General features: G+C 41.5%; 1 protein-coding gene across 1 annotated transcript in view; it reads left to right on the plus strand.

Moving 5' to 3' along the window:
- Positions 1-18,784, plus strand: part of GALNTL6 (polypeptide N-acetylgalactosaminyltransferase like 6) — a 1,502,749-nt gene that overhangs the window by 1,246,243 nt on the left and 237,722 nt on the right. The window contains exon 5 of the mRNA XM_019965771.2: positions 15,814-15,999. Within this exon, the coding sequence (XP_019821330.1) occupies positions 15,814-15,999 (186 nt within the window). The remainder of the gene's footprint in view (positions 1-15,813; positions 16,000-18,784) is intronic.

Genomic DNA, 18,784 nt, shown 5'->3' on the forward strand with positions numbered 1-18,784 from the left:
TGTAGCATGTATGTGTGAATTACACCAGATTTTTCTCAGCTCCAGAGAAATGCAGAATTGAAAGTGCTTCCAGGGACTTCCCTGGTCATCCAGTGGTTAGGAATCCTCCTGCCAATTCAGGGGACAAGGGTTGGATCCCTGGTCCAGGAAGATTCCACACGCTGCAGGGCGACTAGGCCCGTGTGCCACAGCTACTGAGCCCACACGCCTGGAGCCTGTGCTCCGCAGTGAAGGGCAGCTCCCGCTCTCTGCAACTAGAGACAGCCTGCATACAGCAACACAGACCCAGCACAGCCAAAAATAATACAATTTTTTAAAAGAAAAAAAAAGTGCTTTCAAAGGGTGGAGATTTTACTCCTCAAATTTGATATCTGTGCTGGTATGTGGGATCTTAAGGTTTGTCTTTTTTTGTTTCTTGTCCTACCTGAATTCTGGGCTTTCCAGGTGGTGCTAGTGGTAAAAATCCACCTGCCAACACAGGAGACACAGAAGATACAGGCTCGAACCCTGATCTGGGAAGATCCCCTGGAGGAGAGCATGGCAACTCTCCCCAGTATTCTTACCTGGAGACTCCCATCAACAGAGGAGCCTGGGGGGCTACAGTCCATGGGGTTGAAAGTGTTCGGTATGACTGAGCAACTGAACACACACATTCCCTGAATTTTATACTTTTTCACCAGCTAAAGATCAATTTCTCCCTTTTTCAAGCATCCTGGCTTTGGTTTTGTTTGTTATTTATTAATATAACTTTGAGTTTTCTAAAATTGCCCTAATTTGAAATCCCTTGGATTCAGAGGTGATTTCATGTAACCTGCTGATTTGATGCACATGGCATCTGATTTCCTTGGAAGACGGTCATATCCCTCTATCACTAGCCTTGTTGATGGGCTCACATCACCTCGGAATCATTTCAATGTCCAGAGTTTTTATTTCTCATCCTGATTTTTGTATTAGGACAACACATTACAGGAAATCATTATTTTGATGACAAAATCACTTAGTCCCAATTTTTAAAGATGGTCATTAGGAGTCAACAGCTTACAGAACAGGTGCTTACCCAATGAATGCATATGAGAGTGCAAATAAATCACTAATTAGCATTAATGTTGGAATAGAAAATGATCAACTTAATGTCAAATAACCTGGCATTCTACAAAATGTATTAATAAGTTGTTGATGTAGCTGAAAAAGTGTGAAATTTATAAATGGGACTTTTACCTTAAGGACTTTGGGAGAAGGCAATGGCACCCCACTCCAGTACTGTTGCCCGGAAAATCCCATGGATGGAGGAGCCTGGTGGGCTGCAGTCCATGGGGTCGCTAAGAGTCAGACACGACTGAGTGAATTCACTTTCACTTTCCACTTTCATGCATTGGAGAAGGAAATGGCAACCCACTCCAGTGTTCTTGCCTGGAGAATCCCATGGACAGAGAAGCCTGGTAGGCTGCAGTCCATGGGGTCACACAGAGTCGGACATGAATGAAGCGACTTGGCGGCAGCAGCACCTTAAGGACTTTAGAAACAAAATACATACACTGGCTCTCTTGATTTTTTTCCTTGGCTACATTTATTTTTTAAAGTTTCATGTCTCAAGACAAATTATCTTATAAAATGTGCATTTTTGACAGGTTCAAGATTAAGGGAATCATTGACAGCTAAGTAGTGAGCTTTCTTGGAAGAAGGAGAAGATAAGTAAAAGATATACTGGTAAATATGAGGAGACTAATTAACTAAGGTGGTTAAATGCAAAGTGGTCCTTAGCTCCCTGATAGAACTGACAGTTTAGGCTGAGAGAGGGCAGAGGCCTGGGGGTCCCTAGATTCAGCCTTCAGGCCTCAAGCCTAAGACTAGAAGAGGCTGGTTATTGCAGACAGAAATTGTTACAGATTCATGTAAACCAGCTCCCAGGTGGTTCAGACCTTAAAGAACCCACTTGCAGTGCAGGTGACCTGGGTTCCATCCCTGGGTTGGGAAGGTGGGGAAGATCCCTTGGAGGAGGTCATGGCAACCCACTCCAGTATTCTTTCCTGCAGAATCCTCATGGACAGAGGAGCCTGGTGGGTTAGAGCCCACCAGGGTCACAGAGTCTGACTTACTGAGCAACTAAGCAGGCAGGCAGGTTGCATTATTCACTTTAGACAAAAGGTAGAAACCACCCAATGCCCATTAACAAAAGAAAGGATAAATAAAATGGGGTCTAATACATACATTTCAATATTACTCAGCCTTAAAAAAGAAAGGAAATTCTGACCTGGCTACAACACAGATGAACCTTGAGAACATTATACTGGATGAAATAAGCCAGTAACAAAATGGCAAATACTGTAAATTCCAGTTACATTTGGCATTTTAGAGTCATCTTACACATAGAAACAGAGAGTAGACTTGTAGTTTGCAAGGGCTGGGGAGATGAGAAAATAGGGACCTTTCCTATTTAATGGGTATAGAGTTTTAGCTTGCAACATCAAACGATCTGTGGCTGGATTGGACAACCATTTTGAATATACTTAACCCTAGACTGAACTGTACACTAAAAATAGTTAAGATGGTAAACTTTATGTCATGTGCCTCTCACCAGCTTTTTAAAACACTAAATAAGTGAAAAGTAGAAATGATCTAGATGAGCTTAGAGACTTTTTTCTCCTGTGTCAATACTGATGATTCAAATGATACTTATATAGGGCTCTTATTTAAAACAGTGCATTGTGTGTAATGTTTCTTCCAGGATTAAACCATTATCTAATATTTACAGACTAAAGCTTAACACTATTTTTGGCAAAATTCTTAAATATTTGCAGGTTAAAGGGTATAACATTGAAACAAAGACTTTTGTAATACTGACAATAATGTACTTTTACATTTGTACATTTAGACTGAATTATCACATACGTGGTGCAAATGAAAACTTATCAACTATATAACCTATTCCTTACAATATATAGGATGTTTAATATGAAGTAAAACTAGTGAAGTATTTAAAAGCAGAAATTTTTATACTGTATTAAAATGCATCAACTTGTGGTGAGTTCAAAATACTCAGCAAAAATATTTCATAGAAAAGACCTGAATTTTATCCAGTATCCACTCACATTGTTTTTATTTGAGGCCAAAGTTACAACATTAGAATGAATCATATAAGGAAAATAATCTTGAATTTCAGTTAATTTTATATTGCCCGATGTAAATACATTTCTTGATCTAGGTTCATATAAACAGAACAGTTACTAACTATAAATTTTAGATTCATATTATGCCACATGTATTCATTCACAGAAGCCCTTTAATTGCAATGATTTTTGAAAACTTTAAAATGCTTAGAATAGATGGACATAGACATTATCATACTGAAGTAAGTAAGTCAGGCAGAGAAAGACAAACATCACATGGTACTGTGTACATGAGGTATCTGAAAAGGAAAGGGAGGGCACAAATGAGCTTATTTACAAATCAGAAATAGAGTCACAGATGTAAAAACAAACTCATGGTCAGTTACCAGGGAATGGGGGGATAATAAATTGGGAGATTGGGATTGATATATATACACTGCCTTATATAAAATACAAAACTAACAAGGGCCTATGTACAGCACAGGGAACTCTACTCAGCACTCTGTCAGTTCAGTCGCTCAGTTGTGTCCGACTCTGCGACCCTATGAATCGCAGCACGCCAGGCCTCCCTGTCCATCACCAACTCCCGGAGTTCACTCAGACTCACGTCCATCGAGTCAGTGATGCCATCCAGCCATCTCATCCTCTGTCGTCCCCTTCTCCTCCTGCCCCCAATCCCTCCCAGCATCAGAGTCTTTTCCAATGAGTCAACTCTTCGCATGAGGTGGCCAAAGTACTGTTGTTTCAGCTTTAGCATCATTCCTTCCAAAGAACACCCAGAATCTAAAAAAAAGTGGAGTATAAACTGATTCAGTTTGCTGTTCATCTGAAACTAATACAACATTGTAAATCAACTACACTCCAATAAAAATTAAAATAAAATAAAATGCTTAGAAAAATATTTAACCTGAATATTAGTTAAGAAATACTTGAAACATCAGACAAGATCAGTTTTTAAACAGTCCTTAGGGCAATACTGTGGAAAAGGAAAAATAGAATACAAATATTTCTGCTATAACTAAATATACGTTAGTTAACATTATTCAAAATTGGAATAAGCAATGAATGTACAAATCAAATGCATGACAAATGAACTGAAATAAAATCTGCAACACAGCTATATGCAACATTTGTATTCATGCATGTACACATTGGGACAGGCAGTTTTCAGGCTATTACTCAATGCCAAAATATTTTGTATGGAGTAGTCTATTATTGTGCTGTCACTCATTCATGTCTGACTCTTTGCGACCCCATAGACTGGAGCCTGCCAGGCTCCTCTGTCCAGGGGATTTTCCAGGCAAGAATTCTGGAGTGGGTTGCCGTTTCCTCCTCCAGGGGATCTTCCCAACCCAGAGATCGAACCTGTGTCTCCTGCATTAGCAGGTGGATTTTTTACCACTGAGCCAACTGAAAATCTATTTTTTACCATCCTGCAAAAACCATTCTAAGAGAATATACTCTAAAATTTTAAAAATGAAGAAAATAAACATTTTAACTATGGATTTCTCTTTTTTTTCTCTCCTCTCTCTCCCTTGTACACATTGTGCTTTTTCTGAAAATGTCCTTAATCCTTTTATGTATGTGACACCTATAATTTTTTTCACTTTGGGGGCCTTGATTCCTAAGGTATCATACACACGATCTTTGATATAGGAGCATTTCCCAGAGAGAAGACCATAAACCCATTTACAGTCCTAACCATGGAGAAAGGATGCTTTCCATGAATAATTAATTCTGGGCACTGAGTCTACTGCTGGAAACTACTCCACTGTGGCCATGCCCTGGGTGCAGGAACAGATGTTGCGGCATTTCTTTTGCATTACTCTGAGTACGTCACACATTTAAAGCCATCCTGAAAATATATGATTCAGTTGCTCTTTAAACAAATGATGAAAGAGAGAGAGGAAGACAGAGAGAGAAACTGGGACAGAAAGAGGGACCCAAGGAAGCGGTTAGGCGTCCAGGTTACCTTCCCGAGAGGAGACCCCGAGCGAGCTGAAATGTGTTCCATTCCTCTTTTTATTTTTAAGATTTTACTTCATGCGGAGCATTTTTAAAGTCTTTCTTGAATTTGTTACAATACTGCTTCTGCTTTATGTTTTGGTTTTTTGACTGCAAGGCATGTGGGATCTTAGCTCCCTGCCTGGGGATTGAACCCACACCCCCTGCACTGGAAGGCGATGTCCTAACCACTGGACCACCAGGGAAGTCACCTCATCCCTGTTTTCCACGTGGGAATGTAGGGCCTAAGGGAAGGTCACAGACAATTATCAGAATTCTCCAGGTAAACACAGATCACTGTTTCTCACTATGAAAGGTGCATGTGATGTCAGAGATGTTATATTTTCAGGCACAAAAAGGAATTAAAAAGAGGAGAGACTCATAAGAGATCAGTGAGTGGTGGGGTGGAGCTCAGTTGAACCAGAGGCGAGCTGTTCCACAGGTAAGAACAGGACAGCCAAGCATATGTAATTACCAACTTCTGCTCTGCTAGACTCCTCTCTACATCCTGGTCAGAAACTCTAAAACTGCCATGTGAGGTTACAAGTCCTTCATCGGTGGCCTTCCCTCCTCTCCAAACCGATGGAACTGAAATCTCATATAATGGGCAGCAGGGAAGCAAGGGGAATACTATCTCCACCTTCTGGGGCTATAAATAAAATGGCATTTTGTTCCTGAGAGAAACATAGATCTCTGTATTCCCCATCTGTTCACTGTGTAAACATCCTTGAAAAAATAATCCAGAACAAATGGTAGACCTTATCCACAAAAGATGCAGAAACATAAAGGGCCCTAAAGAACAGTCTCCAACTCTCTCCTCCCATGACTGTGTGAAATCAAGGACTCTCAAGAGATCAAACCAGTCAATCCTTAAGGAAATCAACCCCGAATATTTACTGGAAGGACTGATGCTAAAGCTGAAGCTCCAAAACTTTGGCCACCTGATGTGAAGAGCTGACTCATTGGGAAATATCTTGATGCTGGGAAAGATTGAGGGCAGGAGGAGAAGGGGGGTGACAGAGGATGAGATGGTTGGTTGCCATCATTGACCCAATGGACATGAGTTTGAGCAAACTCCAAGAAACATTGGAGGACAAGGAATCCTGGCGTGCTGCAGTCCATGTGGTGACAAAGAGTCAGACACAACTGAACGACTAAACTACAACAAGGATTCTCATGGGGGGAAAATCTCAAATCCTTTCCACAACAACAAAAATTTGTAAAAAAAAAAAAAAAAAAAAAATTAGAAATCACACATTTTAGCTGAAACAGGGAAACATTTGGTATCCGTGGGTTTCACAATGATCATGTTTCTGTCTTACTTTATCATGGTCTCAGACTGACCTCGCTGCACGCTGACGGTCACCAAGATGGTTATGTCCAGCAGAACCAGATGACGGGCTGGCTGGGTGGGTCAGACCACGGCCCAGATGTGGGGGGACGGGCTGATGTTTTCTGTCTCTACTGTACCATTGAATCAGGACCCACTCTGGGTCCTCTCCTTTGATATATTTCTTAAGTGTCTTTTAATCTTTAGTGGGCTCCCCAGCTGGCACTGGTGATGGCACTAGCAGTAAAGAACCCACCTGCCAATGCAGGAGACACAGGAAATGTGGGTTCAACCCCTGGGTTGGGAAGATCCCCTGGAGGAGGAAGTGATAACCCACACCAGTCTTCTTGCCTGGAAAATCCCATGGGCAGAGGAGTCTGGCAGGCTACAGTCTATGGGGTCCCAAGAGTCAGGCACATATACACACAATCTTTAGGGTTCTCTTTCCATTTCTTTTCTTCTTCTTCTAATCTATTTGTTGAAGAAGTCAAGCCATTTGTGTTGGAGAAATTTCGAGAGTTTTGATTTTGCTAGTTATCTCCCAGATGTGCTATTTCACAAATTCATCAGTCTTTTAGTTCCTATAACCTGGTAGTTAGATCTAAAGGCATACTCAAACTCAGATTCAATGCTTTGCCAAGAAAGAGGCAGTGACATGTTTCAAGCACAGAACAAGTGATCTGGTTCCTTCTGCGATGTTAATTGGGTCCATTAGTTCATTAGAGGTTTTAAAGGGTGACTTTCTAATTCTCTTTTTTTTTTTAACAATAGCTGGAATATATATGCTCTATTCATTTCAGTGTCCCCAGCTATTTCCCAAGTGACTAAGGATGCTATGTATATTAAAAGAATAGAAAATAAGACATTGAGAGGTGGAATCCACTCCAGTGTTCTTGCCTGGAAAATCCCATTGGCAGAGGAGCCTGGCGTGCTGCAGTCCATGGGGTCACAAAGGGTCAGACATGACTCAGTGACTAAACCACAACAACAGCTATTTCCCAAGAGACTTGCATATTAAAAGAATAGAAAATAAGACATTCGGAGACAGAACTCAGTCAGAATCATAAAAGAAGGAATCGGATACAGTTTCAGCAATTCTTTTAACTTCTTGGTTTTTGTGCTCCAGAGATAATATGAAGTGTCTGTATGTGAATGCTATGAAAAGGGACATATTCAGTGTGGTCAACCAGGACGTCAAGAAATGACAGCTTTCTGGAGTTAACTGGAGACATAAAATCTATACATTTCTTTTGCATAAAGAATATAGAAAAAGTTTCTGTACTGCTAAGTAGACAATTATCCTTAATACTGTCACTTTGGGTTAAAATATACATGCAACATGTGTCAAGTGTATTGAGAAGAGTAAGGAGTCTCTAACTGTAAAGTACTTCTTGTCACTGTGATAAGACCTTAAATTATCCAAAATACTTAAGAGCATATTCTTGTGGTGAAAGAATGAACCAGAAAGGTATATGCACTTCCATGTGTCTATGACACATTCCAGTTCAGAATGTATCACTAGTCACCATCCACAATAACCGTGGCCTTCCCAGGTGGCGCTAGTGGTAAACAACCCACCTGCCAGTGCCGGGGACACCAGAGACTCGAATTCGATCCCTGGGTCGGGAAGATCTCCTGGGGGAGGAAATGGCAACCCACTCCAGTATTCTTGCCTGGAGAATCCCATGGACAGAGGAGCCTGGCGGGCTACAGTCCATAGAGCCACAAAGAGTTGGACACGACTGAAGCAATTTAGCACACACACACACACACACACACACACACACAATAACTAGCATTTATTCTATATGTGCTCTTAAGGTCATATTCTGCTATACACTAGGGCTTCTCAGGTGGTGCTAGAAGTAAAGAGTTGCCTGCCAAGGCAGGAGACATAAGAGATGCAGGTTTGATTCCTGGATCAGGAAGATCCCCTGGATGAGGCCACAGCAACCCACTCCAGTATTCTTGCCTGGAGAATCCCATGGACAGAGGAGCTGGGTGAGCTATAATCCATAGGGTCACTAAGAGTAGGACGTGACTGAAGTGACTTAGCATGCACAAATGCACGCACTACACTCTACCAACACTAAAGTATAAACATCAAAGAAATTCAGCTTCATAGTATGTATTTAGACATAGAACTCTTATCTCCAGGTCAGTTGGGTCTCCTGCCCCTCCTGCTCTCTCCTTGAGATTAAATTAGGGGATTCAAAGGAGAAGGAACCTGCTGAGCCCAGGGCAGCTGTTGTCCAGCCTCTGGTGAGTTCTCCACTCAGGAAACCCTGACCTTGCTCTGTAACACTCCTGGTCACTTAGATTCCCTATGTGTTGGGGACAGTTGCTCAAAGGTAGACCAGAAAGCTGTCTAAACTCTGCTACTATATTTTCCTGACATAATAAGCATAATACCCACTCCAGTATTCTGACCTGGAGAATTTTATGGACTGTATAGTCCATGGGGTCGCAAAGAGTCGGACATGACTGAGCAACTTTCACTTTAATTTATTGAATAGACCTAAATCTTTGATGAACTTAGAGCGCTTCCAAGTCATGATTTTTGACACCTGTGAAGACACCTGTCTTGAAGACAGGGAGCTGGGGGAGACCAGACAGATACTGTGTTGACCAAAGACAAGACCTGGCATTTGCTTTTTGACTAAAGCTCTGATACATGTCAGCTTTATCTTGAGCTGATTCTTGCTTTCCAATGCGACATGTGGCCCAAAGAAACACTGGAAGACCAATCTCTAGGATGCTTTTTAGGAAAAATGAAATACTTGATAGACTAGATCTATAGCATAAGTAAAATGTGACAAGAGAGAGCACATAATCATAGAATTAGAAGGACTATTTAAGATCAACTCATCACATTCCATGGCTTCACAAGTAGCTCAGTGGTAAAGAATCTGCCTGCCAAGCAGGAGATGCAGGTTCGATCCCTGGGTTGGGAAGATCCCCTGCAGAAGAGAACAGCAACCCACTCCAGTATTCTTGCCTGGGAAATTCCATGGACAGAGGATCCTGGTGGGCTACAGTCCATGGGGTCTCAAAGAGTTGGACACTGAACACACATACACACCTCACTTCCACAGGTAGGAAAACTGAAATGACTTAACCGAAGATATAGGACAAGTGAGTAATATGTCTAGAACTCATGTCCTTGATTCTCGACTGCAAATCATTGAAGGCAACTTTTTTAGCACTTAGTTGCTATCCTGAACAATAAATATACTAATGAATGTGTAAGTTCATGGAGCATAGTGAAATCTCTAGTAAAAAAGGGAAAATACATTCAGAAAACTGCTGTACTTAATATCAACAGTAGCAAGACACCAAATTTTAACGAGTATAACTCAACATTTCATTACTGCCTCCCACTGATATCATAAACCTTGGGCAAAATTTGGTATATTTGAAATTATATTAACTTTTCCCGGTCATCAGGGTACCACTTAGTGGATTTTAACAGTAATATTTCCACTGCTAGTCTAGGGTCACCAACCAAAAAAAAAAAAAAGTTAATGGTTCTACAAATGTTTCCTAGTCAAAAAAGAAATGTCTCTTTTATAAAGATACCATAAACCCTCCTGTCAATTCTCCTGTTTAAGTAATACCAAAGCATGTTTAAAATCATTTGAGTAAGGTTTTGAAATGAATCTTAAAACTGTTCATACAAAAGAAATGAAAAATGTTTTTAATTTAAAGGCAACTCCACCATTCGCAGGAATTTCCTTGTATGAGAGTCTAATTTGCTAATCAGATGGATAATATCTTCTTCACAGTGAGCTATGGTTAATTAAATGCTATAACTGAACTATGAAGAAAAAGCAGACCCCTCCAAGGGGCAGTCAACTAGGTCATTACTCGGAGGCAAAGCAACCTAATCATTACCACAAAGTTCAAATTAGAGGAATTGATTTGAATATTTAGTGGAGAAATGTCTATTTAGTTCTTTGGCCCATTTTTTTTATTGGGTCATTTATTTTTCTGGAGTTGAGCTGTAGGAGTTGCTTGTATATTTTTGAGATTAGTTGTTTGTCGGTTGCTTCATTTGCTATTATTTTCTCCCATTCTGAAGGCTGTCTTTTCACCTTGCTAATAGTTTCCTTTGATGTGCAGAAGCTTTTAAGGTTAATTAGGTCCCATTTGTTTATTTTTGCTTTTATTTCCAATATTCTGGGAGGTGGGTCATAGAGGATCCTGCTGTGATGTATGTCGGAGAGTGTTTTGCCTATGTTCTCCTCTAGGAGTTTTATAGTTTCTGGTCTTACGTTTAGATTTTTAATCCATTTTGAGCTTATTTTTGTGTATGGTGTTAGAAAGTGGTCTAGTTTCATTCTTTTACAAGTGGTTGACCAGATTTCCCAGCACCACTTGTTAAAGAGATGGTCTTTAATCCATTGTATATTCTTGCCTCCTTTGTCAAAGATAAGGTGTCCATATGTGCGTGGATTTATCTCTGGGCTTTCTATTTTATTCCATTGATCAATATTTCTGTCTTTGTGCCAGTACCATACTGTCTTGATAACTGTGGCTTTGTAGTAGAGCCTGAAGTCAGGTAGGTTGATTCCTCCAGTTCCATTCTTCTTTCTCAAGATCGCTTTGGCTATTTGAGGTTTTTTGTATTTCCATACAAATTGTGAAATTATTTGTTCTGGCTCTGTGAAGAATACTGTTGGTAGTTTGATAGGGATTGTGTTGAATCTATAAATTGCTTTGGGTAGTATACTCATTTTCACTATATTGATTCTTCCAATCCATGAACATGGTATATTTCTCCATCTATTAGTGTCCTCTTTGATTTCTTTCACCAGTGTTTTATAGTTTTCTATATATAGGTCTTTTGTTTCTTTAGGTGGATATATTCCTAAGTATTTTATTCTTTCCATTGCAATGGTGAATGGAATTGTTTCCTTAATTTCTCTTTCTGTTTTCTCATTATTAGTGTATAGGAATGCAAGGGATTTCTGTGTGTTGACATTTCTCCAAAGAAGACATACAGATGGCTAACAAACACATGAAAAGATGCTCAACATCACTCATTATCAGAAAAATGCAAATCAAAACCACTATGAGGTACCATTTCACACCAGTCAGAATGGCTGCGATCCAAAAGTCTACAAATAATAAATGCTGGAGAGGGTGTGGAGAAAAGGGAACCCTCTTACACTGTTGGTGGGAATGCAAACTAGTACAGCCACTATGGAGAACAGTGTGGAGATTCCTTAAAAAACTGGAAATAGAACTGCCTTATGATCCAGCAATCCCACTGCTGGGCATACACACTGAGGAAACCAGAAGGGAAAGAGACACGTGTACCCCAATGTTCATCGCAGCACTGTTTATAATAGCCAAGACATGGAAGCAACCTAGATGTCCATCAGCAGATGAATGGATAAGAAAGCAGTGGTACATATACACAATGGAGTATTACTCAGCCATTAAAAAGAATACATTGGAATCAGTTCTAATGAGGTGGATGAAACTGGAGCCTATTATACAGAGTGAAGTAAGCCAGAAGGAAAAACATAAATACAGTATACTAACGCATATATATGGAATTTAGAAAGATGGTAACAATAACCCGGTGTACGAGACAGCAAAAGAGACACTGATGTATAGAACAGTCTTATGGACTCTGTGGGAGAGGGAGAGGGTGGGAAGATTTGGGAGAGTGGCATTGAAACATGTAAAATATCATGTAGGAAACGAGTTGCCAGTCCAGGTTCGATGCACGATGCTGGATGCTTGGGGCTGGTGCACTGGGACGGCCCAGAGGGATGGTATGGGGAGGGAGGAGGGAGGAGGGTTCGGGATGGGGAACACATGTATACCTGTGATGGATTCATTTTGATATTTGGCAAAACTAATACAATTATGTAAAGTTTAAAAATAAAATAAAATTAGAAAAAAAGAAAAAAAAAAAAGAATATTTAGTGGACTCACTGTGGGGTCAAACCCCTTGAGATCAGTGCATTCATACCTGATAGTCTTCTTAGTGTATTAAAATGGACTTTGATGAAAAATACACAGAATCAGAAAACATACAGAGAGGGAAAGGCAACATGTAGAGATGCTCCCACAGGGTTCAGAGAGTCCCCGATAAACTGGAAAGTGTGGAAGCATCAAGCTCAAGTGGGGATCGTCCTTAGCAGGTGACCAACAGCCCTCTGCTTCTGACAACCCTCTGCCTTGGGACGTGTGGGAGGCAAACCTCTTCTAGAAAGAAGTACTTTCTCATAGGCAGCTACAAAGAATTATTCCTCTCTCCCTTGAAAAAATACTAGTTTAGTCCTTGGGGGTCAGAGAGTCAAGCAGAGAATGCAGTCAGATTGTCAAGACGATACCCACAGTGGTACAACTGACAGAAGAGCAGTGAGGTTTGCAGAGATGGATGCACCTAGAGGCTGTCATACACAGTGAAGTAAGTCAGAGAAAAAGAAATACTGTCTATTAACTCACACATTTGAAATCAAGAAAAATGGTACTCATGAACGTATTTGCAGGGTAGGAATAGAGACACAGATGTAGAGAACAAACTTGTGGACTCCAAGCGGTGGACAGAGGTTGGGCTGGGATGAATTGGGAGACTGGGATTGACGAATATACACTATTGATACTTTGTATACAATAGGTTTTTGTGGGTTTTTTTTGCTTTTATTTCCAGTATTCTGGGAGGTGGGTCATAGAGGATCCTGCTGTGATGTATGTCAGAGAGTGTTTTGCCTATGTTCTCCTCTAGGAGTTTTATAGTTTCTGGTCTTATGTTTAGATCTTTAATCCATTTTGAGTTTATTTTTGTGTATGGTGTTAGAAAGTGTTCTAGTTTCATTCTTTTACAAGTGGTTGACCAGATTTCCCAGCACCACTTGTTAAAGAGATTGTCTTTAATCCATTGTATATTCTTGCCTCCTTTGTCAAAGATAAGGTGTCCATATGTGCGTGGATTTATCTCTGGGCTTTCTATTTTGTTCCATTGATCTATATTTCTGTCTTTGTGCCAGTACCATACTGTCTTGATAACTGTGGCTTTGTAGTAGAGACATTTGAATCAGTTCTAATGAGGTGGATGAAACTGGAGCCTATTATACAGAGTGAAGTAAGCCAGAAGGAAAAACACCAATACAGTATACTAACGCATATATATGGAATTTAGAAAGATGATAACAATAACCCTGTGTACGAGACAGCAAAAGAGACACTGATGTATAGAACAGTCTTATGGACTCTGTGGGAGAGGGAGAAGGTGGGAAGATTTGGGAGAATGGCATTGAAACATGTAAAATATCATGTATGAAACGAGATGCCAGTCCAGGTTCGATGCACGATACTGGATGCTTGGGGCTAGTGCACTGGGACGAGCCAGAGGGATGGTATGGGGAGGGAGGAGGGAGGAGGGTTCAGGATGGGGAACACATGTATACCTGTGATGGATTCATTTTGATATTTGGCAAAACTAATACAATTATGTAAAGTTTTAAGAATAAAATAAAATTAAAAAAAAATAGGTAACTACTGAGAACTTACTGTATAGTGCAAGGAACTCTATTCAGTGCTCTGTGGTGACCTAAATGGGAAGGAAATTCAAAAAGGGGAGATATGTATGCATGTGGCTGATTCATTTGCTGTACAGCAGAAATTAACACAACATTGCAAAGCAACAGGGCCTGCGTGCTCAGTCATGTCTGACTCTTTGCAACCCCACAGAGTGTAGCCCACCAGGCTCCTCTGTCCATGGGATTCTCCAGGCAAGAATACTGCAGTGGGTTTCCATTTCCTTCTCCAGGGACTCCTCCTTACCCAGGAACTGAACATGACTTTCCCACATCGGTAGGCAGATTCTTTACCACTGAGCCAATATTCCAGGAAAAAAAAAAAAAAAGGCAATATCATAAATCCTTCCATGAACTGCTATTGTTAGAAATCACAGGAGACTTAATAATAATATTTGCCTTTGATTGCAAACAAGCAGAGACAATTTCAAAGTGAAACTTACAGAATATACAGCATGCTAAGATTCTATTTCAATGAATATCAGACTCTACTTATTACAAACTCCAGGAAAGCCCTCTTAAGGTTTTACATGTGGGAGGCTAAGAGCAGATGATGTCAATTACTTGAGCACATATCCCACAGAAGGCTACAAAAATACACTTATTTGGCATACAAAAGAATGGAGAGATAAATGTACTTTATCACAGCCAGTAGGAAATGTTTTATTCCATAAATAAGTTATCTCATTAATTACATTTTTTTAATTAGGCGAAGAAACCTTTCCAATTTTTTTTTTCCAATCTTAGCCAAGTCCAAAATGATTAGGTAGCATCTCATCTGCCTGTCCCTCTCCATATCTAATTTTCATAGTAAATCAGTCACTTTCCACTTCAAATCCAAATCCAGGAACTGAAGTTGTTTGCCAGTTTGCTATTTCCTGGCAGGGGGGGAAATCTGGTTCCTGTTATTTGTGCTAAGTTGCTTCTGTTGTGTCCGACTCTTTGTGACCTCATGGACTGTAGCCCACCAGGCTCCTCTATCCATGGGATTAGCCAGGCAAGAATACTGGAGTGGGTTGCGATGCCCTCCTCCAGGGGATCTTTCCAACCCAGGGACTGAACCCACGTCTCTTACATCTCCTGCTTTGGCAGTCAGGTTCTTTACCACTAAACCCACCAGGGCAGCCCTTCTGTTGATTTGGGAGGTATTTTTCCTTTCCTGTGGTTTTATATGCACTATTTTCAATACAGAGAACACTAGGCAAAGCCTTGCTGGAAGGGCCCTCTTGTTGGCAAAAGCCCATGTGCTGGAACGGTCACCTGACCTGGCCAGAAGGGACCCGGGGCTGATTCCCACCTGGGCACAGGCTGGCCAGGCTACAGCCTGGGGGTCCCAGACCCACAACAACTTTGGGGTGGAGTGCTGGCTGTCCTTGTCCACACAAAAGGCAGTATTTGCATCTTATGGAACATTCTAGAACCTGTAGGCTTCCCTGGTGGCTCAGCAGTAAAGAATCCACCTGCCGATGCAGGACATACAGGTTCTATTCCTGGGTTGGGAAAATCCCCTGGAGGAGGAAATGGCCCCCCACTCCAGTCTTCTTGCCTGGAGAATCCCCTGGACAGAGGAGCCTGGCGGGCTACAGTCCATGGGGTCGCAAAGAGTCGGACACAACTGAGCAACTAAACAACAACTGGAACTTGTAAAGCATAGAGACCTCTAGGAAGGAGTCTTCCGAGCCTCTCCCCTCAAGATGGAAGGAGGAGAGAAAGGCCCTCAGCCGGGTTTCTCCATGCACGCTGTCCACACAGATGCCCTGGAGCCAGTCTGCTGTAGCTAATGTTCCGTGTCCTTCTGTGTCTTCTTCTTTCCCAGAACACTTGAAGGAGAAGCTGGAAGAGTACATGGCTCGGTTTTCCAAAGTGAGGATCGTCCGCACCAAGAAAAGGGAAGGGCTGATCCGGACACGACTCCTGGGGGCATCCATGGCCAGAGGCGAGGTCCTGACCTTCCTAGACTCCCACTGTGAGGTCAACGTCAACTGGCTGCCCCCGCTCCTCAGTGAGTGCCCCTCAGCCTCCTGGGGTCTAGGCGGGGGAGGGGGTTTACTTCTATTTAGTCTGCCGTTGACGAAGGCTAGAGACCCCTTTGATGGGGTTTGCAGTGGGAGCCCTGAACGCTATTATTAACCATTGCTGGGAAGTATAGGTAACTAGAAAACCGCATTGAAATTACCTTTTTAGATAATGCAGTCTAACTTTGGTTCAATAAGGTTTGATTTATTATCTGAGACATTCACTGAGTAGACTAAAAGGAAAAGGTGTTTATTATACTATCTACAAGTACAGTGGGCTTCCCAGGTGGCTCTACTGGTAAAGAACTCACCTGCCAAAACAAGGGATGTAAGAGATGCAGGTTTGATCTCTAGGTTGGGAAGATCTCCTGGAGGAGGCCATGACAACCCATTCCAGTATACTTGCCTGGAAAACCCCATGGACAGAGGAGCCTGGCGGGCTGCAGTATACAGGGTTGCAAAGAGTTGAATACGACTAAAGTGACTTAGCACACATAAGCACAGTATGGTTAAAATGCACACACACACACACATAATGTTTAGTGATTATTACAGGATTGTTAAGAGATGAGAGCTGCCCGTTTTCCTAAGGGAAAAACAAACCTCATTATTCACTGCTGCTGCTGCTGCTGCTAAGTCACTTCAGTCGTGTCCGACTCTGTACGACCCCATAGATGGCAGGCCACCAGGCTCCCCAATCCCTGGGATTCTCCAGGCAAGAATACCAGAGTGGGTTGCCATTTCCTTCTCCAATGCATGAAAGTGAAAAGTGAAAGGGAAGTCACTCAGTCGAGTCCAACTCTTAGCAACCCCATGGACTGCAGCCTACCAGGCTCCTCTATCCATGGGATTTTCCAGGCTACCATCATGTAAAACTCCACATCACTAATAAGTCCACATCACCAACTTTGTCTAGGCCCTGCTGCAATTCTTGAGAGCATCTCTGAACTGACATTTGTTCTGATGCTGCGATGAAAAATGCATTCAGCCCCCAGAATATAGTCATGGTGCAAGCACTCTGACATTTTCTCAGGATTTACAAGGCTCTTCTCCTTTCCACTCTGGCTCCAGCCTAGCTGCCTAAATATATGACCCCTTACATTCACACAGAACCCTTCAAACACACAGAGTTGCCCCCCAGGTGATACATCTTAAATGATCACAAGAAGACTCTCTGACACTTGAACTGTTAAAAACAGCAAATGCATTCAAACTAGAAAACCTATGTGAAACTGAGTCCAAGCATTACTATTAATATCTCTTTAATTTCACAATGAAGACAGAGATAAAGCCCAGTCGTAGCTAAGGAATAAATTGTAAAATGAGAAAAAATGTGTTTCTAAAAAGTTCTTGGTCTGCACATTGTGTTCCTTTATGTTCCTCCAGATTTCACTAAATCAACTTTTATTGTAAATATATCCCTGGTCTTGGAGCTAAAGCAAGTAACAACCGCCTTCACAATAGCTGCCTCAGGAAGAATCGCTTGCTATTGACAACTGTGCAGGATTTCAGGCGGAACTGGCAAAGCTCCATTAGTAAAAGATGCGGGGGGCGGGGGGTGGAAATCAACTGAAACTGTGTTGGATTTGAAACAGGAAATGATCAGCCGGTAAGGCCCCACCATATCTCAGATCCACCCCCTCTCCGACAGACAACGGCCTGGCCACCCTAATCCACAGGGATGTTTCTATGCTCCTAATGGTCAGAGACTCTTCTGAGCCTTTAATTAAAAGTACCTTGTCCAAGGACATAGCAATTTAAAGTTTCATCAGTAGCCGTGAGCTTCCCTTAAACTGAATTTGGCCTGTAAGGTGTTGAATAGGCAAGGAAGTCAGCACAAGGGCTAATTATTTATGAACCAAAGCAATCCCTAAAAGCCAATGATCAAGGCCCTGATTGTTCCTATGCATCTAAAAAGAGGCGAGGAAAGGGAAAAGACAGAAAATAAAGAGAAACCCATTTTTCCCTTTAAAGCATTTCATTTCCTATAGGCCTGATGGTTAAGACATGATCTGAGCTCAGGATTGCTATCTTTTTTTATTTTCCTCTATCACTGCCTTGATACATCTTTCAAAATGAAAAAAAAAATTTTAAAGAAACAGGTGGAGTCACACGGTTTGGTTCCTTTTTCACTCTGGGATTATACCTGGATTTCAATTTCCCATTAAGAGTCTATTTGTTTGATCCCAGGAAATTGAAATGTAGGCACAATCCTTAGACAAAAAAAGTAGTCAAACTGCCTTCACTGTGAGCAAGAGCGGCTGGATGAGAGCTGAGAGGAAATTTGACAGGAAAGCTGACAGTTAATTTAACAGACTCATTCTCTTTGGGTCACCTTGGGACTCCTTGTTGGTCAAGGAACTTGTTAAGTCAACCTGATTCTGAATCGGATTGAAGAACATCACTGAAACCTTAATACTCATGTAGCAGCTGAGCTGATAGAAGAAATATTTTGGACACAGCAGTGAAGGTCTCCTCTGTCAAAGACATCTCTGGGAAAAGACCACTTAGTGAAAGATAAAACCTACTCTAAGACTTTCCCAGGTGAAAAAGGGTGCGTAGAGAGCCCTTGGCGGGGACTGATCCGAAGGTGTTGGGGGTGGGAGGCCGGGTCTCTCTGCCTACTAAATAACTAAATAAGATGAAGGTGACCTTAGGCTCTCTGAGGCCTCCTGGGACCACACTAGCTAAGACTGCAACCCCTTTTCTAACAAATAAATAAAGACAAGGACCCGAACATAATAAGCTAAAAAATTAAAAATAAAACAAAAT

This window comes from Bos indicus, chromosome 8 (assembly GCF_029378745.1).
Source record: "Bos indicus isolate NIAB-ARS_2022 breed Sahiwal x Tharparkar chromosome 8, NIAB-ARS_B.indTharparkar_mat_pri_1.0, whole genome shotgun sequence".
NCBI lineage: Eukaryota > Metazoa > Chordata > Mammalia > Artiodactyla > Bovidae > Bos > Bos indicus.